At 38.5% G+C, this 26,812-nt stretch overlaps 1 protein-coding gene across 4 annotated transcripts in view; it reads right to left on the bottom strand.

Moving 5' to 3' along the window:
- Positions 1-26,307, bottom strand: part of AFF4 (ALF transcription elongation factor 4) — a 56,310-nt gene extending 30,003 nt beyond the window's left edge. Inside the window, exons 1-5 of one of the 4 annotated variants that reach the window (XM_070739324.1) lie at positions 25,895-26,258; positions 19,973-20,057; positions 5,065-5,216; positions 4,674-4,800; positions 81-872 (exon numbers count right to left, since the gene is read on the bottom strand). In XM_070739324.1, the coding sequence (XP_070595425.1) occupies positions 81-872; positions 4,674-4,796 (915 nt within the window). In that variant the 5' untranslated portion in view covers positions 4,797-4,800; positions 5,065-5,216; positions 19,973-20,057; positions 25,895-26,258. Of the gene's footprint in view, positions 1-80; positions 873-4,673; positions 4,801-5,064; positions 5,217-19,972; positions 20,058-25,697; positions 25,795-25,894 lie in introns of those variants that run through there. The other 3 variants (XM_070739325.1, XM_070739323.1, XM_070739326.1) reach the window with 3 other exon arrangements.
- Positions 26,308-26,812: the final 505 nt, after the last annotated feature.

Genomic DNA, 26,812 nt, shown 5'->3' on the forward strand with positions numbered 1-26,812 from the left:
ATTTATATTTACAGAACATCTGAGGTACAGAACATCATGGTTCTGACTGCTATAACGATCATTTTAAAAAGACAACTTACATCAAGTGGTTGGGAAGGAATTTTCAGCTTTGTTAGATGTACTTTGCTACTAGGTTTCAGTTCATTCATATTGTTGCTATGAGTCTGGCTACTGTAGTGTTCAGAAGATAGCTTTGGTTCCATTGATTCCTGACCATCCATAGGTCTTACATAGGCAGTAGGCTTCTGCAACATGGTACTTGACTTTGACATAAGCGAAGGAGGAAACGACTGGCTACCACTAGAAAAAGACGGTACACGGGAAGGTGAGTCCCAATTGGCATCTGGGTCTCGTGGAGATTTGGATCGCTGATGTTCTTTACCGTGATGGTCATTTCCATGAGATCTGGAATGACTGGGGTTCAGAGAAGAAACAACAGATGTTTTTCCAGGACTGGAAGAATGGGATTTTGAATGTTCTGATCCATGCTGAGTTTTTTTGCGGCTACTGCTGCTTCCACCACTGCTATATGAGTCACGATCATGCCTCTGTCCACTATTGCTAGTGCTGTTGCCACTGTTGCGTTGACTACTATGTCCACCCTGTAAACCTGAGGACCGTTTCTGTGACTGGGAAGAAGTACTAGGCGCTGGGCCTACAGGCGTCCATTTGCTGCTCTGATGAGAGCCAGTATTGTGTCTCTGATCACCAAAGAAACTTTGGTTTGATTTATCATCTGTTGCTGATGGACCTGTCGGTTTGGGAATTCTAACAAGTTTCTGGAGAGACTGGTCACCTATAAGATCCGTCATTTCATCATAGTTTCCAAGCATGCTTTGGATACGGCTGGACAATTTATCTTCTTTGCTGGTCTGTATGAAGAATGAATAAAATGAATAAAAAAGATGCGTAATGTTACAGTATTAAGATATACTGTAATCATATACATTTTATATCAAATGAATTATTAAATGGTAATACATATTTGGAAATTATCTTTTTCAGCAGCCATCTGAAGCAACTGTCATTTAAAGCACAATTATTTGAAAACCAATCCAACTTGCCAGAAAAATAATACATAATTATTACCCAGAAATATTATTAAAATTCCTTTGATTTTTAAACTACACTTGTCTGAAAAAGCTGGGTCCGTACCAGGTGTGCCATGCCTAGTGAAACACAAATGGACGTGTAGATTAGAACGACTTTATTATGCGCAAAAACCAGGGGCATCACTCTGTAGGCCTGTGCAAAGGCCATTCCATCCATAATAGTTTTTATAGTTATTTCTTCAAAAAGTCATCTTAATTCCTTTTAGGTCATCATATCCATGCAACCTGTATTCAGCCAATATTGCTTAGCTAGCATAATCAGCATTATCTGAAAGCAATCAATACTGTCCCCAATTTCAAGTGACAATTAGAACATTGTACCATAATTAGTACATTGCTCCCAGTTCCTTATTTTCCCAAGACATTGCTTTGTCCTATGATATGTTTGGGGTTTCATTTGAGCAATTATTTTTGCTTTTGCAAGCATTCTTGACCATTCTAGCAGGTTACTAAGTATCAAAACCTATATGCATCTGAATTTTAGCTTTTTAATATAAAGATATTGGGGGAGGAGCCTTTTAGCCTTTCCATGACCCTTGCTGAAAACAGAATTTTGTATTTTTTCTCATTAAGTGGAAGAACTGGTATAAATTTGAAAGACAGTTTGCAGGTAAAACTGAAAGTAAAAGTTTTCTGGATGTATAGGCCCTGAAAAACCAACAGAGAGAGGTCTCTTCACTATACATATTAATTGTAAACTATAATTTTCATCAAACTGAGTAGGTGTATCAAAATAATTTTATTTCTGTGGTAAAAAATATTAAACATTTTGATTTCTTACATCAAAAGTACACCATCTTTTCTAGCTTTTTTAAATGCGGTTTTTGAAAACATGCCTTTCCTTTAGGAAACAAAAAAAACCCATTTCAATCTTGCAATATAGATTTAAGGCAGAAACCTGAAACCCCATTTTTAAAGAAACTGATAACCTGTCCTCCTAGTGGAACTGCCACTTGTAATATATAAAGAGCTTTGTTCACAGTGTTGAATGGCTGATTGACTAAGCAAAATTGTAGAACTTCCTTTTTCTAGAGATCTGTATCTCCCTTCTTTGAAACCAAGGCATGGCGCAAACCATATAAGGCAAGAGAAAAGTCAATTTCCCATGATTCTTCTCACTGTCATTTCCATTCTTGACAAGGGGGAAAAAATTAATGGCAAATCGTGTTGCTAAAATCTGACTATTTTGTAAAGCACTATTTGAGAGCCTGGAATACTAGGTTGTAGAATGGTTTGGATGTAAAAAATGTAAAAAAACCCCACAAATTGTCAATCTTTGCATAGAAGATGGTTTTGTGATTTACACAGAAAGATAAAAATGCTAATGCTAGAAGAAAAAAGATTTTTAAAAATCATATTCAGAACTTAATCTTTAAAAATAAACCAAACTTTGAAGTAATTAAACTAAAGAACCAACACAAGTTAACTGAATAAAATAAATCTATAAAGAAAATAGAACCTCTCTCAAAGGACATAAATACAGTATAACAATTTCTGCAACTAAATCATCACAGTTAGGAAGTAAACAAATAAAGCTAGCCAGCAAGTAAATAAATAAAGCTTTTTACATTAAAATTTCAACTCCAGATATATTTATATGTGCCTTATTTTGCATTGCCAATTGTTTCCAATTGTTCTTTTCTATTCAGAAAAGAGCACCTATCTATCAAATATTGCCATCTTGTGGAACTGAGGAAGTTTGCTTTCTGTGTTGTGGCCTCATCCTCTAGAACAGTGTTTTTCAACCAGTGTGCCGTGGCACACTAGTGTGCCGCGAGACATGGTCAGGTGTGCCGCGAAGAAGGAAGCTCAGGTTCCGGTCTCGCAACTTTTTGCTGAGAGAGAGTGAGAGTGAGAGAGAGAGAGAAAGAAAGCGAGAGAGAGAGAAAGAGAAAGAAAGCAAGGGAGAGAGAAAGAGAGTGAGGAGAGAAAGCAAGAGAGAGAAAGAAAAGAGAGAAAGCAAGAGAGAGAGAGAAAGCAAGATAAAAAGAAAGCAAGAGAGAGAGAGAGAAAAGGAGAGGAAGGGAGAGAGAGAAATGAGCAAAAAGGGGAGGAAAAAAGAAATGAGAAAATGATTGAGACAGAGAATGAGAGGAAAGAGAGAGAAAAAAAAAGAGAGAGAGAAGTGACTCTTGATTTAAAGCATATGATAAAAACACCCAAAGAATAAGAGAGAAAAAAAACTCAGCCCTCACCTGTTTTTGGAAAGGGTTCCAGAATGTGTACACACACACACACACACACACAAGGGGGGAGGAGACAGGGATGGAAAAAGAAAGGAGTGTGTCTTAGGGTGTCATTTTGTGTCATTTTGGTTGGTGGTGTGCCCCAGGATTTTGTAAATGTAAAAAATGTGCCGCGGCTCAAGAAAGGTTGAAAATCACTGCTCTAGAACAGCACTCCGACTCACCAAAATAAGGACTGTATCCTCTCTTCTAGCTTGCTCCCAAGTCTGAAGTTAATATATTATTTATATCCATCCATCCATCCATCCATCCATCTATCTACCACTTATTTTTATTGTATTTTGGAGGCCTTCATTCTGTTTGATTTATGACTTTTAAGACTGGTTTATTCTTATATGTTTTTATTTTATTGTTTCATACGCCATCCAGAGCCCAATGATAACAAATTTGAATAAACAAAGTTCACTGGACTATTTGATGCAGATGTTATCCACTCTTAATTTTCACCACATGTAATACCTTCCTGTACTGAGAATGTTATTGAAATCAAAGATGACTGAAAAACATTCTTCATTATTTCCTCTCTCTTTTAAAAATAATATTGAAATACTATTTAATATTGAAATACACATAGTACCTTTAAATAAGGGGACAAGGAAAGAATAACACATTCTCTACTCCCCTCTTTCAGTCTTAAAGAAAATGAAAGCACAAATAAAAATAACAGTTTATGCTTAAATAATGTATGTTCTCAGGAAAATAATTCAACCGCATGAAAGAAACACGTTTTTCAGCATCAAAGTAAATCTCTTATGTACAAACAGTCAGGTACTAGAAATATCAAGCCCTAACAATTACCTCTTCTATGTTTCTATGTTTCTTTCATCTATAGAAAACCTTCTCCGCAAATCTCAGTAATGCTACTGTCTTGAATCACTCTTTTGCTACAAGGCAAGAGTACATTGTAACAATTATCTCTGCAAGTACTATTAATCATAATTCTATTCTACCAATGTACAATAGAATTAGGCAGTTCGGGAGTCAAATGGTTTGAGCTGTCAGTGCTGGGATATTAATAAAAGAATGTTGACATGAACGAGCTTGTATTATTCCTAATATTCTTAACATTTCATTAATAGGTCTAACAACATCAACTTTAAAACACAATAATGTAAATTTACAAAACATCTTTTTTCCTCTGCATCTGCATTTAAGAGTGTAAGGTTCAAATTCTTATTTTCATGTTTCTAGAATATTGATCATATCACATAGTACATTACATTTACTTAGAAAGTTCATCACAATACTCAATTTACAGGTAAAATATTATCGGTGGTGCGATCATTAAGAAAAATAAACAACCTCATGCACTTACAACTTTATATGGTTCAGCAAAAAGAGGAGAACTAGGTGGGAAGGCTTCTTCACCCTGTTGAATTTCTTGATTACGCCTCTCTCTTTCTTTAATACGCAGCGCATTCCGATCTTCACGGTTCATGTTGCTATAAAAGAAAACAATGTAATTATATGACAAGGTAGAGAAAATAAATTTTTACACATTGACTGTCTGTAGCTTGGCTTTCTCTTTACAAAAAGAAAATTCGAATGCATTCTTTTAAACTATAACTAGAAATGCCTAAACATCAGAAATTGTCTTATGCATACTGACAAAACCTAGCTATTTAGTTTCATAAGAAAAGTTATGCTGCATTCTTTAAATAAACTATTAAATGAATTGTCTAATTTTTTTAAAATTACAGTGTTACCTCGGTACTGACTGCTTTGAAACTCATTGAATTTGGTACTCGATGCATTTTGACGCAAAAATTTTGTCCTGGTACTCGTCGTTTGTTGGGTACTCGACCCGCAAGCTAGACCTTGTTGTTGTCAATTGCCTCGTGACTTGCTACCCTTTCAGCTGAAACAAAGGGTCACGCATTAGTCATGTGGTTTGTTTGGTACTCATTTTTAGTACTCATTTCACTTCCCGGAACCAATTAATGACAAGTACTGAGATACCACTGTAATTCTTATTGCTTTTAAATTAACAAACATAAGAATGATAATGATACATTGTCAACATAAACCACATTAAAATATTCTAACAAAAAGTGAAAAAATATGACACATGCAGTATGTCACAGGAGCGAGTACACCCCCTCACATTTTGTAAACATTTAAGCATAACTTTTCATGTGACAATACTGAAGAAATGACACTTGGCTACAGTGTAAAGTATTGAGTTTACAGCTTGTATAACAGTGTAAATGTGCTGTCCCTTCAGAATAACACATAGCCATTAATGTCTAAACTGCTGGCAACAAAAGTGAGTACACCCCTAAGTGATAATGTCCAAATAGGGCCCACCCAAAGTATCAATATTTTGTGTAATGTCTAAACGGGGCCCAAAGTACCATTATTTTGCAGCACTTCCTTAACCCTCTTGGGCATAGAGTTCACTAGAACTAGGTTGCCACTGGAGTCCTCTTCCACTACTCCATGATGATGTCATGGAACCGGTGGATGTTAGAGACCTTGTGCACCTCCACCTTCTGTTTCAGGATGCCCCACAGATGCTCAATAGGGTTTAGGTCTGGAGACATGCTTAGCCAGTCTATCACCTTTACCTTCAGCCTCTGTAGCAAGGCAGTGGTCATTTTGGAGGTGTTTTTGGGATCGTTACTATGTTGGCATTCATGGTTCCCTCAATGAACTGTAGCTCCCCAGTGCTGGCAGCACTCATGTAGCCCACTACCATGCTTGACTGTAGGCAAGACACACTTGTCTTTGTACTCCCCACCTTTTTGCTGCCACACATGCCTGACACCATCTGAACCAAATAAAGTTTATCTTGGTCTCATCAGACCACAAAACATAGTTCCAGAAATCCATGTCCTTATCCTGTTTGTCTGCAGCAAACCATTTGCGGGCTTTTTTGTGCATCATCTTTAATAATACTAATACTACTACTACTACTACTACTACTACTACTACTACTAATAATAATAATAATAATAATAATAATAATAATAATAATAAATAATTAGATTTGTATGCCGCTCCTCTCCGAAGACTTTAGAAAAGGTTTCCTTCTGGGACTACAGCCCTGGAGACCAATTTGATGTAGCTTGTGGTGTGTGGTCTGAGAACTGACAGGCTGGCTCCAGCCCCCACCCCTTCAACCTCTGCAGCAATGCTGGTAGAACTCATACATCTATTTCCCAAAGCCAACCTCTGAATATGACACTGAGCACAGGCACTCAACTTCTTTGGTCAACCATGGCGAGGCCTGTTCTGAGTGGAACTTATCCTATTAAACTGCTCTATGGTCTTGGCCACCATGCTGCAGCTCAATTTCAGGGTCATGGCAATCTTCTTACAGCCTAGGTCATCTTTATGTAGAGCAACAATTTGTTTTTTTCAGATGCTCAGAGAGTTCATTGCCACGAGGTGCCATGTTGAACTTCCTGTGACCAGTACAACAGAGTGAGAGCGATAACACCAAATTTAACATACCTGCTCTCCCTTCACATTTGAGACCCTGTACTAACAAGTCACATGACACCAGGGATGGAAAATGGCTACTTGGGCCCCATTTGGACATTACTACTTTTGTTTCCAAGTTGTGTGTTGCATTATTTTGAGGGGACAGCACATTTACACTGTTATACAAGCTGTATATTCAATACTTTACATATCACTTCTTCAATGTTGTCACATGAAAAGATATACTTAAACATTTACAAAATATGAGTGGGTGTACTCATTTCTGTGACATACCGTATATCATTATAGTAATAAGCAATGCTATATATAATCTAATGTAAATATTATTCAAATATGTAAATATTTCTAATAGATTTATACAACCTATTGTGCTCTGTATAAATGAGTCCTATATTTCATTATGCTTGTCCTTACAGAGTCTACATCTATAGACAATCAATTCGTAGGTGGCAAGGGCAATCATATCTTCAATTCATTGAAAGAAAGGGGCCCATAAATTTATATTCCCAATGCTGCAATATCAGTATTTTGACCATAGTAAAGAGAGAATCCATTTACATTGATTATCCAGTTGTCAATGTTCATGTACTAGGTGTGCAGCTTAAGACCGTAATACCCTCTGAGAATTTTTGCTTTTGTTGCAGTATCATATTTTCTCCCAAATCTTGGGAAATATTTATTAGATTTATTATAAAAACGTGTTTTTAAAGAAGCATGATCCTTATTACACTTCCAACAAAATTCCAGTTTTGACAATTGTTTTCTATACAAACATAATGGAATCCAATCAAATCTAAATATTATTTTTGTTGTATAAGTAAATGTATTATCTAATTTAACATTTAAAAAGTTTTTTTTAATAATTGAGGACTTTTGAATAAAGTATAGGTAGTCCTTGGCTTATATCCATTTATTCAGTGACTTTTCAAACTTGTGACAATGCTGATCGGTGATACATATGACTAGACCTCAGATTTCCAGCTGTTGCAGTGTCTCCATGATCATAATTTACAACTTTCCCTGCTGGCTTCCAAGAAGCAAAGTCAATGGCAAAGCCATCAGTAAGTTAGGAGTCACGTAAGATCCTTTCGTAATGATGGCAATTGGGACTGCCTAAACTGCTGTTGCTAAGCAGTACGGTCACATGACATTGTGCTCTACAACTGTCACTTAGTAATGGCAATTCCAGTTCCATTTGCTGTTGTAAAGACAGCCTGTATTTTATTCAAAATTCTTACCAGCAAGAGCTATGTTTTCTTTATTGTTACATACAAAACCTGTAGTCCCCCAGTCTCTTTCTCTCTCTGTCAGTCTTCTGAGAATGCTCCACAATATGTCTCTACTTTACTCTTCATATTTCTAAAAAGGATTTGTTTGTACTCTAAATCCATACTTTACTAAATAGCTCCAAATTTATAGCAACTTGTAAACACCTAACTTTCTCACAGAATAAAAAACCTATGGGTTCTTCTGAGTTAACAACTCTTTTATCCAAAACAATCCAAGTGATACTGGGCGATTTGAAAATTCCAGTTGATAGTATGATATTATTGTACCTGCAAGCAACTGTTTTTGTAATAGAAGCAATATAGCAGAACATACATCAACCCCATTATAGGGTCAACATCTGTATTCAAGTGTGCTACCACATAATTTTCCCCAGGAACATTTGTTAGGAGGACATTAAAACTTGCCAGAATAGGGATCTTTAGTTTAGGAATTATTACTTGGTTTATGGAAGTGGGGGAGGAGGAAAGTGAATGACTGCCCAGGAACGTATCTCTGGGTGTGATACATCATCCAAGTTCTTGGCCTGCTGTTTAAAGATTGTGTCTGTCCATTGTGATATCCCATTATCAAAATTGCACTAAACCGCAGTTCTTCAACTCCTAACACTCTGAACAAAGGTTATGCCCATCTTCCGGCTGAGAATAGTTTTTGGTTGAGGCAAATTTGAACAATTGCATCTCTAATGTAATAATAATGTAAAAATTGTAATAAAAAAGATTATCGGGCTGTTCCTGTGCATTTTGGGCAATATTCTCTATTTGTGCACTACATTTACTAGATGCATGAAACTACCTTTATAACATACTTGGAGATTTGACGAGGTGTTTATTCAGTTGCTGGGGATGAATTTAAGGCACTTAATAAATATTAATACTTTAGTTTTAGCATAATTTATTTGAGTGTTACTATACTACGCTACACTATATAAAGCTAGAACCCATAAAGCTTGCTTTAGACCAACTAGTGTCTGAGATAACAGCATAGCACCATCAGTATATAAGAAGATTGCAAAAAGTCTGTCCTTACGTTTAGGCAGATGATGAGCTAGATTATTTATTTTAACTACAAGAGGATTGATATACAGATTAAATAGTAATGGTGCCAAAATACATCTTTGGGTGATTGCTCTGCTAACAGCAATTTCTTAGTGTTAATGGCCCTGCATGCCGTATCTAACTTTTAAACTGAAATTCTCACTAAGCTCATATAGAAACAGGAGCAGATGCCTATCAACAGTAGGAGTTCTTAAATTTGCGACATAATTTATGTCTAGGGATAAATTAAAAAATGAACTTGAAACTGATAAAACCTAACATTATCTGAATTATTTCACATAATCTCTGTAAACTAAGGGGATATATCTGCCTAGGCATGACACAAGTTTTTTCTCACCATAGTCTCTGAGATTCACACAAGTTTCTTACTTGAAAACTTGTCTAGTCAAAAATAACTAAATCGAGGCCAGTCCTTATGAAAAGTTGTATCGCTCTAGCAGACCACTTGAAGTAAAGTACTGAATGAACATCAGACCATTTAGTGGCTCAGCTAAGACAAATAAATTCCTATAGAAGAAGGAGGCTGTCGTCATCATTGTTATGGAGGAAGAATCAAGAAGGCAGTTTCGTCAGTTCACAGTAAAGCCTAATAGTTGCAACTATCCATTTGAAGATATTCTAATAGAAAAGGTAACAACTAATAGAAAGGGCTCTGAAAGATCAGAAGTAAACAATTAATAGATTTAATGTATCTGAAAAACAAATCTACTTTAATTCCCATAATTGGTTTCAAGATTATATGAAAGTCAACACTTTGTGAATTTTGTATAATTTCAAATTGTAGATTTATCTTGTATTGTAATGTTAAGATATACATGTCATTAAATTTTCTCTATGATCACAGTCTGAAGATTGAGAACTGAAATGTAAACAAAAACTAGAGGTGACGTAGAAAAACCTGCTGAAATTAATGGGTAAGTGAATGTTCAGGAACTTAATTTCTAACACAGTACTACTATTAGATTATGATTTTCCTACCTGATCAGAATACGTTACAGTTGTAAGATAAGGAGATAGGCAATAGGGAAGATGAGAATAATGATGGTAATGCTGCCTTTTTAGATAGTTTGGCAGTGTTGTGGGAATTAGTTATTTAGCAGAGTGGGAAAAACTCCTGGTGTCTAGTTGTTCTGACATGCAGTGCCCTGTAGTGTCATTTTGAGGGTAGAAGTTGAAACTGTTTATGTCCAGCATGAGAGGGGTCTGTAGATATTTTCACATCCCTGTCTGATATACTGTTCCTCAACGGAAGGCAGATTGGTAGCAATAAGAAATTAATGTTGACTATATATTTTATGATTTATATTGTTTACTTAGCATCCTAGTTTGATTTATGTTGATCACTTATTTAATATCCATGATTATCACTAAGTGTTATATCTAATGTTTTATAATGAATGTATTTTACAGTGATTACATTAATCACTACTACGTATTATATGTACATTGAGAGCTTACTCACTAGAAACAAATTCCTTGCGTGTCTAATCATACTTGGCCAATAAAGAATTCTATTCTGTTCTGTTCTATTCATTTGATTTTATTTCAAAAATAAACATTTTGATCCCAAATTCTTCCCTTTGTTCCTTCAATATACGATTGAAAGCAGGGATGGTTTGAGGGGGTGGAGGACACTAAAAAAGATGGTTTGTTGAGCTAATTGTTCTCTTCCCAAACCAGGGAAGAGCTCTTCTGTTTTACTATTATACAACTTACTGGCCAAATAAACAATAAAAAAGCCTAAGAAATGTAATTATCAAAAGGCAGGGAATTAAGCCTTAGATGGGTAAATCAAGAATTGATGAGAGGGCATCCTATTCTAATACCGAAGAAACAATGGAGGAGAACATCTCATTAGGTTGAGCAAAAATCAAGCACCACCTACGAAGTAGCTTAGAAGCTGGCTCAGCAGGAAATTAAATTAAACCAACTCCAAAAAAACCAACAAAAACCCCATAATGGGATGCCAGCAAACATGTTTCGGCAGGATTTAGCAGATACGTTTGAACAAGTTAATAAACAACTGAAAAAATCAGGCATATGTTTCAGACACTGTAGACACTGATAGTAAAGATACGCTGCTACTAAAATAAAATAAACAAAAAACCCCAAACCAAAATAAAATAACTTAATATTAGAAAAAATGAAAGAAATATTAGACATTACATTGGGGAGGGGGGGAGAGAGAGGGGGAGAGAGACTAGAAGAATTAAATGCAGAAAATACTAATTTAATTGGGTATCTCAACTGAAATGTCAACCAGATAGCAAAGTTCATGCCTTCAGTTGGCAATGTAAATGTTTCCATAGCAACTTTTCTCCTGAACTCAATCAAACTGAAGAAATAAGTACCGCATATACTCAAGTATAAGTCGAGTTTTTCAGCACCAAAAATGTGCTGAAAAATCCGACCTCAACTTATACTCGAGTCACTGACGGTGCTCGGGGGCTGCGATGGCCCAAGCACCAGCAGGGACTCTTCAGATGTTCCCCTCTGGCGTCTTGTGTGCACGCAAATTATTTCTCAATGAAGGGACCTTTTTTTCCTCCCGCTGCCAGAGGAAGTGCGGGAAGAGGGAGGCAAACGGGAGAGGGAGCCCCCCTGGCCAGGGACCGGGCAAAGGGGGAGAGAGATAGAGAAGCCCAGCTATTGTTGCAGATTCTGCTGCTTAGCATTCCCCCCTCCCCGAGCTCTACCCCCTCACACACCTCCACCGAGCCATTCTGGGATTCGAGCCTAAGAGAGACTCCTTGGGACAAGCGAAGCAAGGGAGCAGCGAGCGCACAAACTTTCCACGGAGCTTCTTTTTATCTCCTTGAGGCGAAGCAGCCAGACGCTGCATAGCAGAAGCTGTCCGGGCGGAGCAGCCATGGGCAATACAGCCGCCTCGGGAAAGCAGGAGGCAAGCGAGGCGGGTGGCAGGAGGCGGCTTCTGGAGAAGAGAGATAGAGAAGCCCAGCTGCTGTTGTCGATTCTGGCGCTTAGCATTCCCTCCCACCGAGCTCTACCCCCCCCCCCCACACACACACACAGACACACACCTTCACTGAGCCATTTTGGGATTTGAGCCTAAGAGTTCCAGGCGTCCGACCAGAAGCCGCCCCCTGCCTCACCCGCCCCGTTGGTGGAGGTGTGTAGAGCTTGGGGGGGATGCTAAGTGGCAGAATCGGCAACAGCAGCCAAGCTTCTCTATCTCTCTCTCCCAGAAGCCGCCTCCCACTTTGCCCACCGCCTGCTTTCCCGAGGCGGCTGCATTGTCCATGGCTGCTCCGCCCAGACAGCTTCTGCTGTGCAGCATCCGGCTGCTTCGCCTCAAGGAGAGAAGAAGAAGCTCCGCAGAAAGTTTGTGCGTTCGCTGCTCGCCTGCCTCGCTTGTCCAGAGGAGCCTCTCTTAGGCTCGAGTCTCAGAATGCCTCGGTGGAGGTGTGGAGGTGGGGGGGAGAGCTTGGGGAGGAATGCTAAGTGGCAGAATCGGCAACAGCAGCCGGGCTTCTCTATCTGTCTCTCCCTTTGCCCAGTCCCCAGCCAGGGATTGCAGCTGCTTGCTTTTTGGCTGGGCACAATGGGGAAAAAGAGGTCTGGCCATTTCATTTTATTTTTAGCTATCTCTATCTGTCAGTCAGTCAGTCAGTCTGTCTGTCTGTCTGTCTGTCTGTCTGTCTGTCTGTCTGTCTATCATCATCTGTCTGTCTGTCTGTCTATCTAATCTGACACCTCAATTGATGTAATTTGATTGGTTTCCATTTTTATAGGTTACCAGTAGCCACTGCATTTTCCACCCTTGACTTATACTGGAGTCAATAGGTTTCCCCAGTTTTTGTGGCAGAAGTAGGTGCCTCAGCTTATAATCAGGTCGACTTATACTTGAGTATATACGGTAGTAAGATTTGTAAATGCTTTGCTGACAAAAAAAATCTGCTAAAAACATATGGACCTAAAAGAAATAAACTGGATTGGAAAGTTTAATTTTTTTCTAGCTATTAAGTCCCATCCCGTTATAAAGAAGAAAAGCCTTGAAACATCTGACAGAATGATTAAAAAGAAAAATTATGATGTAAATAGGAATTCCCTTTCAAGCTAATTTTATTTCAACCACAAGGAAGAGAGAACACTTTTATGTTTATGACTTAAGTATATGAGTTTTATTTATGAGAAGACTTTATCATAAGCCTAAAAAATATTTCATGAAGAATAGAGAACAATCTTTGATATCCAAATAACTGATATAACTTTATAAAAAGAAGATATGCTAAAAGAGATTTGGGGAAATTAAGATGGTTGCTGGTTATAACATTCATAAAATAGAAATGCTTAACATAGTTTCATATTAATTGGGAAGACAAAATACAGGCATTGGTAAAGATTGATAGAAAAGTTACTATATAATGAGATGAGCTGTCAACAGCTGAACACACCCAATTCTTTTAAACTACACTGCTTAGAGGATTTCATTAATCCTCTGTGAAGGTCTCTAAATGGCTTGGGGCTGGGATTATTGGGAAAGGGAACAGAAAAGAGTGATGAAGGTAATAAAAGATAGTGAGAAAATCCTTTCTCATTTCATAAATGTAATTAATTTAATTCAAAAATATGTTAATTAATAGGATAGACTGAGTTTCATATTAATATCTGTTACTGTATAACTGTCATTTGCATTTATGAGGACCCAGATTGTTGGGGGCAATATGCTGACTCTGTAAACTGCTTAGAGAGGGCTATAAACTACCTTGAAGCGGTATTATCAGTCTAAGTGCTATTACTATATTCAGGGTTCTATAATCTGAAAGTATAATCTCAGGAATCAACATCTCATTCTTATTAGCTGTTGTATTCTTTTTTCCTTCTTCCCTTACAGAATATTGAAAGATTAGTTCAAATTCTACTCACTTTCTGAACTTCCTCCCTAAATAACACATGATGTCACAATTGTCATAAGTTGAAGCCTTAAACAACCACTTCCACTCTTCCACTGGTATCTTCCAACACTTTGTTCCTATTAATGTTTCTTTCAATTTTACATATTTTCAAGTAAACTAAAATTCATATAGCTCTATTTGCTGATGGTTCATTGCGTTAGTATCTTTTACTTCCCTTACACAATCTAGCCTAACATGCATATTCAAAGAAAGAAAGAATTTAGGTGACTTGTAAACTCCCATGTTACTGCTAGCACTATATAAATCAACTTTCAAACTTCCTTCCTCTCTTTCATATTAATTCTCTGATTATGTCCAGACTGTTAGCTCTTTGGTTAGGATTTTCTGGTTTCTATGCAAATTATGGCATGCTGCAAAATTGAATAGCATCAACGAGCCTGATTTAAAATACAGTGATACCCTCGTCTTACGAACCCCTCGTCATACAATCTTTTCAAGATACGAACCCAGGGTTTAAGATTTTTTTGCCTCTTCTTCCAAACTATTTTCACCTTATGAACCCAAGCCGCCACTGCATCCAGAGGCGGGATGCCAGCCAAAGGCTCCCCTCGCTGGGAAACCCCACCTCCAGACTTCTGTTGCCAGTGAAACACCCGTTTTTATGCTGCAGGAATTCCCTTGAGGCTCCCGTGTTTTTGCGATGCTGCAATTCCCTTCAGGCTCCCCTCACTGGGAAACCCCACCACTGGACTTCTGTTGCCAGCGAAGCGCTCGTTTTTGTACTGCTGGGATTCTCCTGCTGGGATTCTCCTGCAGCATTGCAAAAACATGGAAGTCCAGAGATGGGGTTTCCCATGGAGGGAAGCCTCAGGGGAATCCCAGCAGCGCAAAAACGGACGCTTTGGCTGGCAACATAAGTCCGGAGGCAGGGATTCCCAGTGGGGTGTAAGGCAAAAGGGGTGAGTTTTGGGCTTGCATGCATTAATCGCTTTTCCATTGATTCCTATGGGAAACATTGTTTCGTCTTATGAACTTTTCACCTTACGAAACTCATCCCGTTCGTAAGACAAGCTATCACTGTACACAATGTGTGATGCAGGCAATCCTTCCCCCACATCAGAACAACCAGCTTTTTGGCAAGTTCCTAGCAGTCCCTTCTGCATTCCTAGCAGATAGCAAGCCTAAATGGATCAAAACCCATATAAATCTTCATCCATGGGATGGAAGTCTTACAATTCCAAACAAACTTGTACTAAATATGTATATATCCATTAACTCATAGTTGATAAACAAAAATAATGTACTCTGACCTGACCAATATTGTTGTTAGTTAAGATCCAGCTACCTTCCCTGCAGTGATCTTCTCACTCCCTCTCAAACTGTTTATAAATTACCAATAGAACACAGGTAATCCTTGACTTATAACAGTTCACTTAGAGACCGTTCAGTTACAATGGCACTTAAAAAAAAGATATTTATAGCCAACCACTGCAGCATCCACATGGTAATGTGATCAAAATTCAGATGCTTGGCAACTGACTCATTTATGACAGTTGCAGTGTCCCAGGGTCATGTGATCGCCTTTTGCAATCTTGAGATAAGCAAAGTCAATGGGGAATCCAAATTCGCTTAACAACCCATTACCATCAACTGCAGGAAATCACTTAACAATTGTGGCAAGAAAGATAATAAACTTAAGCAAAACTCACTTAATAAATCTCTCACTTAGCAACGGAAATGTCGGGCTCAGTTGTGGTTGTAAATCAAGGACTACCTGTATATGTAGTTCATGTTTGAACTGTAGAACCCTTGGTGCTCTCTCAGTCTTGTTGTTTGCTTGCAGACATTTCATTACCAGACTAGGGAACATGTTCAGTGCTAGAAGAGGGTAGAGGTTTGCTCTCTGTTAATATGAAGGAGCTTGTCCTGCTAGTGTTGATAGGAATGTTGTTTTCTTTTTGATAGTTCCTTGATAAATTGTTATTTACTGCTTGGTTGTTGTCTAAATTGGTAGTTCTTTGATTAAGAAATAGCTTAATTGTTATCTGTTCATCCTTGTATCAATCCCTGCTTATTTGGGTATTGATTGTGGAAAGGTGCTCTGTTCTTTTGTTTCCTTTTTAGCTTCTTTCCTCTCTCATAGTGCTGCAAGCAAGCAACCAAACTCAGAAAGCATCAACGATTCTACAGCTTGTAAATTGCAGATTATGGGCAAGCAAGGATGTTTCACTATTACAATCTCCAGAGAATTTGCTACCTATTTCCCTTACTAGCTTGATCCTTCCTCCCATCATGCAGGAATGCTGATAGAGGCAAACCATCACTCAAAGCACTGCTATTCAGAAAGAACTATGTGTGCTACTTACTGTTTCCTGTTAGCAAATACACAACGAAAAGGCAGAATCATTTTAAAGGAAATACAAAGTAGTTTTGAAAGTGAGCCAAGGTGGCAAAAAAAAAAAAAAAAGGAAATTCCAATGGAATGAACTAAATTAAAAATAAATATGGTGAAATTATTTTCAGTAAAAGAGAAAACTGGAAAGAAGTATTTGTTGATTTGTATGAGAATGACAGTAATATGTCCAAAAGTGCATTTTAAATGACTAGTATAAATAAACCAAGAAAAATGGGTGAGAATGAAATTGAATTATATAAGGTAGTCCTCGACTTAAAACCATTTAGGGACTGTTCAAACTTACAATGGCACTGAAAAAAGTGTTTTGTAACTTATGACATTTGTTGCAGCATCCCTTAATCACACGATCAAAATTCAGGTGCTTGGCAACTGGCATGTATTTATGACAGCTGCACTGTTTTTCCTATCACAGTAAATGAGGATGAATGTGTATAATTTTAGAAGAGCTGTGCATGCGTATGTGTGTGTACACACACATACAATTTATATAGTTTATAATGTATATTTTTGTGTGCCTATCTGTAATATGTATGTACACATATGACATATATACATAGAACTGAATAGTACAGTGTTCCCTCGATTTTCGCGGGTTCGAACTTCGCGAATAGCCTATACCACGGTTTTTCAAAAAATATTAATTAAAAAATACTGCACGGTTTTTTTTCCTAGACCACGGTTTTTCCCACCTGATGACGTCATACGTCATCACCAAATAATTTTTGCAAATAAAAAACAAAAAAATAATTATTATTAATAAGTAATTATGTTCATAAATATCAGGATCACTAAGTGTCTTATTCAATGGTGAGTACCAGTAATAATGGTGAGTAATGGTTGTTAAGGGAATTGGAAATGGTAATTTAGGGGTCTAAAGTGTTAAGGGAAGGCTTATGATACTGTTCATAGCTAAAAATGGTGTATTGTATTTACTTCCGCATCTCTACTTCGCGGAAATTTGACTTTCGCGAGCGGTCTCGGAACGCATCCCCCGCGAAAATCAAGGGAACACTGTATACTGTATTTTGGATGTTCAGTAATAGTGAATAGGTAGGGAAATTGTATCTCTTTGAGGCGATGAGAGGCCAGGCACCCTAACTCTAACCCAAACCCTTGACGTGAGTGATGTCAAGTTGGCCACCAATAAAAATAATAATAATAATAATAATAATAATAATAATAATAATAATACTGTATATTAGATTTGTATGCTGCCCCTCTCCGAGAGTTCGGGGCAGCTCACAACAGCAATAACAATACAATACAATATAAATCTAATATTAAGAAAAACAAGTTAAAACCCATTATTACTAAAAACAATCGATGCTACACAATCACACCATACTCAAAGCCAGTCACATGTTTAAGCCACCTCCCAGTCACATATTCATCAAGCCACTCCCACTTGGTCACATGGCCAGAAAGCAACACCACAAAATAAGCCATGCCCAGAGCATGGTAGTAAAAATTTTTGCAGTTCTTCACTGTAGTGGAGCCTTCCCATTCCAAGGATTTGTAGGAGTGAATTGTGTAACTTGAACACGATCACTCCCTCCTTACCCCGATTCACTAATTGAATGGGCAGTTTGTTAAGTGCAAATGAGGTATCTCGGGGTTGGAAAAGCCATGGGAGGGGAGGGGCGGCTATTGATGGAACAGGGCACCTACTTCAGACCACCCAAGACCTCCCCTGATCGACTGAGAAATCTCATTCTTCCTACCTGGAGTCACCACAATTGCTCCCACCCCCCATCCTGCCCTGCTGGAACACTTACTTTATGAAGATCTCCAGCCTCTCTGTTTCTTCCCTCCTTTCTCATTGGCAAAATGCTTCAGTGATGAAAAAACAAGCTGCAAAGGGATCCATGCACATTTCCGGGTCTCCTTTCTCTCAGCCAAACCACTTGAAGCCTTTGGTGACAAAAAAGGAAGCCCAGAGGGATGCCTGCACCCTTCTGGGCCTCCTTTCTCAATGCAGAAGCACTTGAAGATTGCTTCCCTGTAGGCTTCAACAGTCTTTTGCAAAAAGCCTTTGCTGGTAGGAACAGAGCTTCGGAGGGATATACCCCTATCAAGCTTGGCTGGTGCCGACAAAGGCTTTTTGCAAAGGGCTGCTGAAGCCTACAGGGACACAATCTCCCTGTAGACTTCAGTAAGGAAATGGCAAGCAGAGGGAAAGCCCAAAGGAACAAAGCCTTCTCTCCATTTGCAAATGTCTAGGCCTCAATTTGCAGAGAATACAGGCCTAAAATGTGAGATTACATGAGATCAGTAGCACGAGATCTCACGCTACTGATCTTGCATGATCTCACGATATGTTAGGCTTCTGTTCTCTGCAAAAGCATCAAAAGCCAAACGGGGTAAAGAAACCATGAGAGAGAGGAGAGCTACACAAGGTAAGTGAGTTTCCATAGGCAAAGTGCCTTTGAAGACCTGGCAGGGAGGGGATGGAGGAATAGGCAGAGTGAATATTGCAGAGCTTCTATGGTTGTTAACAAGGGCGAACAACTGCTGTGATGCTGCAACATACATACATAATTTCATAATTATGCCTTGTTCGTAAACGCTAGGGGCGCTTATCGCATAACTGCAAACATTTGCTAAGGCAGGGTAGGCAAATTCCTGAAATCCTGAGCTAGCATGATTGGCTCAGGAATTATGGGAATTGAAGTCCACACGTCATAGAAGAGCCAACTTTGCCTACCCCTGCGCTAAGGGAACATTCATAACTCAGGGATTACCTGTAAGAAAAACTAAACACAGTTGGAATGGAGGATTTTAAAACAAAAGATAACCGTGAATAAATTGATGCTGAAAGAAAGTGGAAGGACGCCTGATTGAAAGAAAAACTGTGGTTGGATAGAATTGGCAAGCTCCTCAAAACAAGAGGTGAGAAATTAAATGAGAAGTTTAAACAAAGAAAAACAACAACCAAAATGATAATTGCATGTTTCATGGTAGCTAAGGTGATTTGCACGAACATGAGAGGTATGTGAGGCACAGTGACTGAGTTGATGTAAACTAGTTTTACATGTTTCCTTTTTAAAAATCTTATGCCTTTAATTGATTTACTAGTTCTTTTTCTATAATTTGCATAACTATGCTTACCCTGAGGAGACTTCTGGGTGGGGATGGGGGGGGGCGGCAGGGGGAAGGGCGGACTAGCATGTTTCTAAAAGAGACTGATACATAAACCTCTGTATCTCTCCAGATAAGGAGAAGAAAAATGCTCATATTGCTCTGGATATCACCTCCCCAACCCTCCACATCAATGTTGTCATATACTCAGGGTGGAATAACAGGACATAAATATTTCTAAGTCTGTATTTCAGAAGGCATTACATTTAAAAATTGTGCTAAAGAAAACTTCCCTGGCTTACATAAATTCAATTATACAAGCAGAGAACATCTAATCAATTATCATTCCAGCTACGGTTTATAGGCAAAGCAAAACTGGCAATTAAGCAGGCATTATGAACTTGACAAAACATCATCAAATTGTCAAAGAGAAAAAAGAAGCACCACTTACATAGGTATGTCTTAGGTATGGAAAAGAAAACCGTTCCACTTCAGCATTATGTTGATCTTTTTTATTTACAACACTGCAAACTTATCTGGAGGTAGGAAAATTCTACATTAATACAATATGCAGAATTTTGTACATTATACTTAAAACTAGCTAATTGTTAATTATTCTTATTTGGTGTTTTTGTACACATGCTTTCACACATAAAAGATAATTTAAATTTTTTAATGATAAAAAGTGGTTTACAGTTTTTTTTAAAAAAAATGGCAACATCCTTATTCAATTCCATACATCCATTTTTATATCCCACTTGTTCATGTTAAAATGCATTTTATTTATGGGGATTACTTCAATATTTATTGATATGGTTTATCAAAATGTTGTTAATACTATTGTATAGCAATGTTGTTGTCTTTAGCGATAACTTTCATTACATGGAATATACTTGTAAATTACCCAAGATTTAGTTTTATGTGCAAGTTAATAGCAGAGTTATGGAAATAACGATTTATGAAATTCAATTCCTTATGCAAAACCTTTTAAGTAATGTCACTGTAAGATTTTGGCAGTTTGGTTAGGAGAATATATACTTAGTACAAATACTCCCATCCATTTATAAAGAAAAGCTAAGTTGGGGAAAATGATGTCTCTGGACAGAAACAGCTTCAACAGCCAATTCCAGATAAGTGAGTGTTCTATGACTAGCATCATGCACAAAGCAGGTGTTTTATGAACATCTGTAACACGTGGACATAATTTCCAGCAAACATACTTTCTAATTCCTGGTGCTAGAGAACTAGCACACTTATATAATCAAAAATCATACTTCCTCAAATATTTTAATGCAGTTGACAACTTTAAAAAATATGTTTATTTGGAGATGGTGAATTCTAAACACACCATATAAGGAAAATAAATGGATCATATATTTATTGGGAAAAGAATGCAAAATAAATGCATATCTTAAGAAAAGATATTGACATTTTGACATTTATAAATCACTTATTGGATCAGAGCTCATTAAAAGTTTTTTAAAAATATGAATAGCTAACAAATTTTGAACTTTATTTAATATTAAGAGGAACAGTATTACTCATCAAAGATATGGCAAATATCAACTTTTTGCTATAGTAAAAGCATAATATTCCTGGTTCTCAATAAATGTTTGCTAGCAAACAATTTATCGCTATGCTATCATAGTCTTTCTCTAATATTGTTTTCCTGGGCTATAGTTCCAACAATCACTAAACAATATGACCAATACAAGCACTAAAAACAAAAAATAGGATTTTAGTCTATTGTGTATGCACTATAAACTAGTAAAATTTATATAGAACTATCAGTTTCGATTTTCATTCTGGCGCTAAATGGTTATAAATTGAGATTATGTTTATTTGACCGATGTGGTCAAATACAGATAATTTCGGTTTACAATTATCATTTAGTGACCATTTGAAGTTACAATGGCACTGGAAAAAGTGACTTATGACCATTTTTCTTATTTATAACCATTTTAGATGATCACGTGATCAAAATCCAGCCACTTGACAATTGGCATGTATTCATGACAGTTGCAGTATCTTCTTTTGCAAAATCAATGGGGAAGCCAGATTTACTTAACAATCATGTTACTAATTTAACAATTGTAGTGATTCATTTAACTGTGGTAAGAAAAGACATAATACAAAGCAAAATTTCTGCTTAGCAGCAGAAAATTTGGGCTCAATTGCAGTCATATGTCAAGGACTACCTACTCTCAGGATATTACCAGCATTATCTTTCTTTGAAAGACTTATAGCATATGTAACAACTCTTTTCAATTTCAACTACACTTTGTTATCCTTCCCTGATTTGGAAAGGAAGTTAGTTTTAAGGGCTGCTATGTGTGACATTAGATACTGATTCACTTCTTAAAAATCTCTCCACCTTGCCAATACATTAATTGGGAATTAATGATTCCATCCATTTCCATTACAAATAAAAGTGTAGGACAGAACATATCTTTAGCCCCAAAATTGGAAGAAAAACTAACAAATACACAATCAATAATAAATTTTAAGTATAGCACATTAGGGTTAGAGGTAATCTTGTCTTAAAGCTTAGAAAGTTATCATCACACTTCATAATTAGTGAGATTGCCAAACAGAATGATGTAATATCCTGAGATGTTTGACATTAGAATAATTCTACTTAAAGTATTGTTCATGCTAACTGAAACTTATAAAAGTTGTAATTCAAAACATCTGGAATGCACAATATTGCCTGCCACCAAAATTTATGCAAGTCATAACAATCATTCAGACCACTAGTGCTATGTTAATACCATTAGCCATTTATACAATCTGTGATTGATATACAATTTTATAGAATCTTGCCAATGAGTGATAAACTGAAAAATGAAATCCAGGCTAGTTTTGTATCCCAAATCTGAACCCAAATCTAAGAACAGCAATGAATTAAAAGATGTACTGTATATGGATTAAGGTTGGGTTTTTTTCAAACAGTTTTTAATTAAACAACAATTTCTCTGGTTCTTCACATTTGTAAATTTGTTTCAAATCACAGTATCAAAAGTAAGTTCTGACACCTGAATTTAGTAAACAATATTTTACACTGATCTCAGTTTCCTAGTTATGAACTGCCTATAGATAGTCCTCAACTTACAACCACAATTGAACCCAACATTTATGTTGCTAAGTGAGAAATTTGTTAAGTGAATTTTGCCCCATTTTATGACTTTTCTTGTCAAATTTGTTAAATAAATCATTGCGGTTGTTAAATTAGTAACACTGTTTTTAAATGAATCTGGCTTCCCCATTGACTTTGCTGATCAGAAGGTTCCAAAGGGATCACATAAATCCAGGACACTGTGACAGTCATAATTATGAAAAAAGGTCAAACATCTGAATTAAATCATGTGACCATGAGGATAATGCAACAGTCATTAGTGTGACAGTCATTAGTTTTCAGTGCTATTATAACTTGAAACAGTCACTAATTGAACTGTTGTAAGTTGAGGACTACTTGTACCACAATATGAAGATGCTTGATCAATAATAGACTGGATGACAATCAATAAACAAAATGGAGGAACTGTAGATTGATAGCATCCAAGTCCATAAATCAAGAGAATGGCGTGGTCTATCTAGATCAGTGGTTCTCAACCTTTCTAATGCTGCGACCCCTTAATATAGTTCCTCATGTTTTGGTGACTCCCAATCATAAGTCTAGTGCCAATTCTCCCAACACAGCTTTAAGCTGATTGGCAGGGAGGTCAGAGGGACACCCCCATTGTAAATGTCTGATTGGTCAGATTGTAAACATCTAAGCCACCAGAAGTCATTCAACTTCCAAAGGGGTCCTGACCCCCAAGTTGAAAACCACTGGTCTAGGTGAATTTGTTCCCAATATAATTTATCGTAATTATGTCATAATTCATGTATATTAAATTTACCTGTCAACTCAGTTGCCCAAACTCTTTAGTAGTATAAAACACATAGTTCAATTCCAACTGTTACTTCAACTTTCAATACTGTATAGTTTTATATAAAATAATACAAAACACTTTCACACCGAGATGCCTTGAAATTGAATTGGAGAGCACAGCTTGCACAAAATGCAGCTGTGAGGGTAGAAACTGGTTTGGCAACATGAGGCCATATAAAATTGATCCTTCAAAAACTTTGGTTAATTATCTGGCACCAAGCCCAACTCAATGTGCTTGTTTCATGTGCAGAAAACCCTGGTCTAAATGGCTTTGAACAAAAACTCTGAACTATTCCTATATTCCTTTGCCTTAAAGATGTGAAATTATATATACTTGGAATAGTTTTAGGATATTTGAATTGTGTCCTGGCAATCCTTGTATAATGCAATAGTACACACAATTGCAACCAACAGTGAATCTTTTTGCGGACCAGTCAATAATTGTTTTTGTTGTTTGTTTATAGAGACCATCCCCATTCTATTTAAAACACATGCAAGTCTGAAAGTTCGCAAGAAATCCTTTATATATACATCCTTCACAAGTTTTGTAAACACAAGTACTTTGGAGGCTTGCTATCTATTGATTTCCTAAGCACTTGCTCCAAGCATGATATGGCAAAGACTAATGGGGTGTGGCAAAATAGACAAAAATGATACAATGGACTGGCAAGGCAATAACAGAAATATAGTCCTCTAAACATTTGTTTTTGGAAAATCTGTAATTTATTTTTACAGATTTTACCAAATGTTAACAATTAATGAATAGTATTGAAGTTTATGTTTTTAACTTTAGGGTCTTTTTCTGTGTTGGTTTTTAAAAATTTGTTAGCTATCTGAGGTATTCAACAAAGTAGAATATCAGAGAATAAATTAAATGCAATTAATTCATGGCATGATGATAAATTGAAGTGTCCTGGGATGACCTTCCCCAACAGCAAAAAGAAACACCATAAAATATATTGGTGACTGAGGACATGTAGTGGAGGACTGAAGGAAAGGCACAAAAGGCAAAAACCCAAACCTCAATACAAACGTTTCTGGGATCTTCTCAGCCCAAAAACGACGCAAGCAGGCATCATGGCAAGGCTAGAAAAATCAAGTCATTCGGAAAAGCCCAGCATAAATTGTCTGGACCTACCAAACTTGCAATAAATCTTAATCAGCACAGGCACTTGGGGTTGTTAGAACATCCCTTCCTCTGGAAATCAGGCTGGTGACCCCATTGTTTTGAGTTTAGCTCCAAGGGAAGTCATTTCTTTTCCACCAAGCTTTTTCTTTCTGAGTAAGAAACAACCCTATCAGGGCAGATTTCTTTGGTTTTCCTTTCTGACTCAACTGTGATGTGTTGAAACAGCGCGAGGGCGCTTTTATTATATGAGAAGTGGCAGGATGGGGGGGGGGGTGTTGTTGGAAGCGTCATACATTTGAATGAGATTTCGGAATGCCCAGTGCTTTTCAAACACAGACAGCAAAAAAGTAGAAGGAACAAAGCCATGACGTCAAAGCCCGGATTCTGACTAAACCCAACGGGTGCAAGAGATGACTGGGCTCTCCTGTCAAAAGCTTATCTTGTCTCTCTTTATCTTTGCTGACACTTCCGAAAAGGAAAGGGGGGGGGGGGGAGAGACAGGCCATCCTCTCTTTCATCTGCGAAAGGCAAAAGAAACACCTAAAAACTTGCCCTCTGTGTGTGTGTGTGTGTGTGTGTGTATGCATAAATAGATTTGTTTGTTTTGTCCAATACACAATAATACACAATGAAGATTCTAGAGGATATACAGTATTCAAATAGAATATATTAAAGAAAGAATAGAAGAGAAAATATAGGAGTAAAATATAGAGAGAATAGCAGAAAAGATAGAAGAGACAGAAAGAAGATATAGGAGAGACTAGATGCATTTATTAGCGTACACAGACACACATGACTCATAGATATAAAACCCGTGTCTGTCCCTTTTGTAACACGAGCCTCTAGGTCTCAGTCCGCTCAAACCTTCCAAGGCAACGTCTCTGCCCCCTCTGCCCCAAAATACACCTAGGTCGGCGTGGGACAAAATAAGGGAGGGGGGAGCCGGGGACAGGAAGCCACCGGACAGCGAAGTCACGGGGAATTCAGGGCGTGGGACAAGGCTCGGGTGGGGAGGACACAAGGGAAGCCAAATCCAACTTCAACCCGGATCCCCCCCAACCACCCACCCCACCCGCAGCAGTCAATGGAAGGCAAGCATACAAAGGCAGGCACCTCGCTAAGTGAAGGGTTGGCTCCCCGCAGGATGGGGCGAGTGGTCCGCTGCCCCAACCCCCAGCCCCAATCCGGAGCGAGAGCGAAAGAGAGAGCCGGGGCCTATCTGGCTCCGAATTTGCTTAAACTGCGCCTCGCCCCGCCCAGCCCAAAGGCCCATCCGACGGGCCCACCTCCCCGAGCCGCCCATCACTCACCTCCACGGACTAGTCCGCTACCCCCCCGACCATTTCTCGGGGGTGAGGTGGGGGGGCGGGTGGGAGTGGGCTGCCGCTGCCGCGCGAGGCACAAAAGGCCGAGAAAGGCCCCCCCACCCCGCCAACGGCGGCTCCGCTGACGAGAGAAGGGGGGGAAAGGGCGGGCCGCGGCAGATCACCGCCCAAAGGAAGGCTCGGCGGCAGAGGACCATCTCCGGCGCCGCTCCATTTCGACGGCTGCGAGCCTGAGACGGGACCGAAGCGGGTGGGCGGCGATGTCAAGGCCCGGGCGGTCCCTGCCGCTTTCTCCTTCCTCCTCCTCCTCCTCCTCTGCCCCTCCCCTACTCTCCTCCCTCCCTCCCCTGGAGAGGACTACCCAGCAACCCCCGCGTCAACGGGCTTCCTCCTCCCCCTCCCCCTCCCGCACCCCATCCGGCTACTGAAAGGGGAGGGGCCAAATAGGTGACCACGTGGCTCTCCCCCGGAAAGGGGCCTGGCTGGAGCGCAGTTCGTCTGCGGAAAGAGACTCGCCGGGTTTTCCTCGTTTGGGGATTGCGAACTCGCGAAAGGTTGCTCGAAAGATGCGATGGCATCAACGAATCAAACGGCCCGCTTCTCAGGCGGAGGATGCTCTGCGAGCGATAGTCGTGGACGGAGCTGTCAGTCCCGGCCAGGCGGCTGCGGCGACAATTTTTCCAATTGAATGTTACTCGCCCTCCCGGCTTACCTGATCAAAGTGGATTTATTTATTTATTTTGTCCAATACACAATAATATACAATGAATTTTACCCACCTCCCATTTTACCCATTTTGTCCAATACACAATAATATACAATTAATTTTACTCCAGTCCTGTTTAACTTGGTTAAACTTTAATGACCTGGAGATTATCTGACACAGTGGGGTGACTTAACTTT

This window comes from Erythrolamprus reginae, chromosome 2 (genome assembly GCF_031021105.1).
Source record: "Erythrolamprus reginae isolate rEryReg1 chromosome 2, rEryReg1.hap1, whole genome shotgun sequence".
NCBI classification, from domain to species: domain Eukaryota; kingdom Metazoa; phylum Chordata; class Lepidosauria; order Squamata; family Dipsadidae; genus Erythrolamprus; species Erythrolamprus reginae.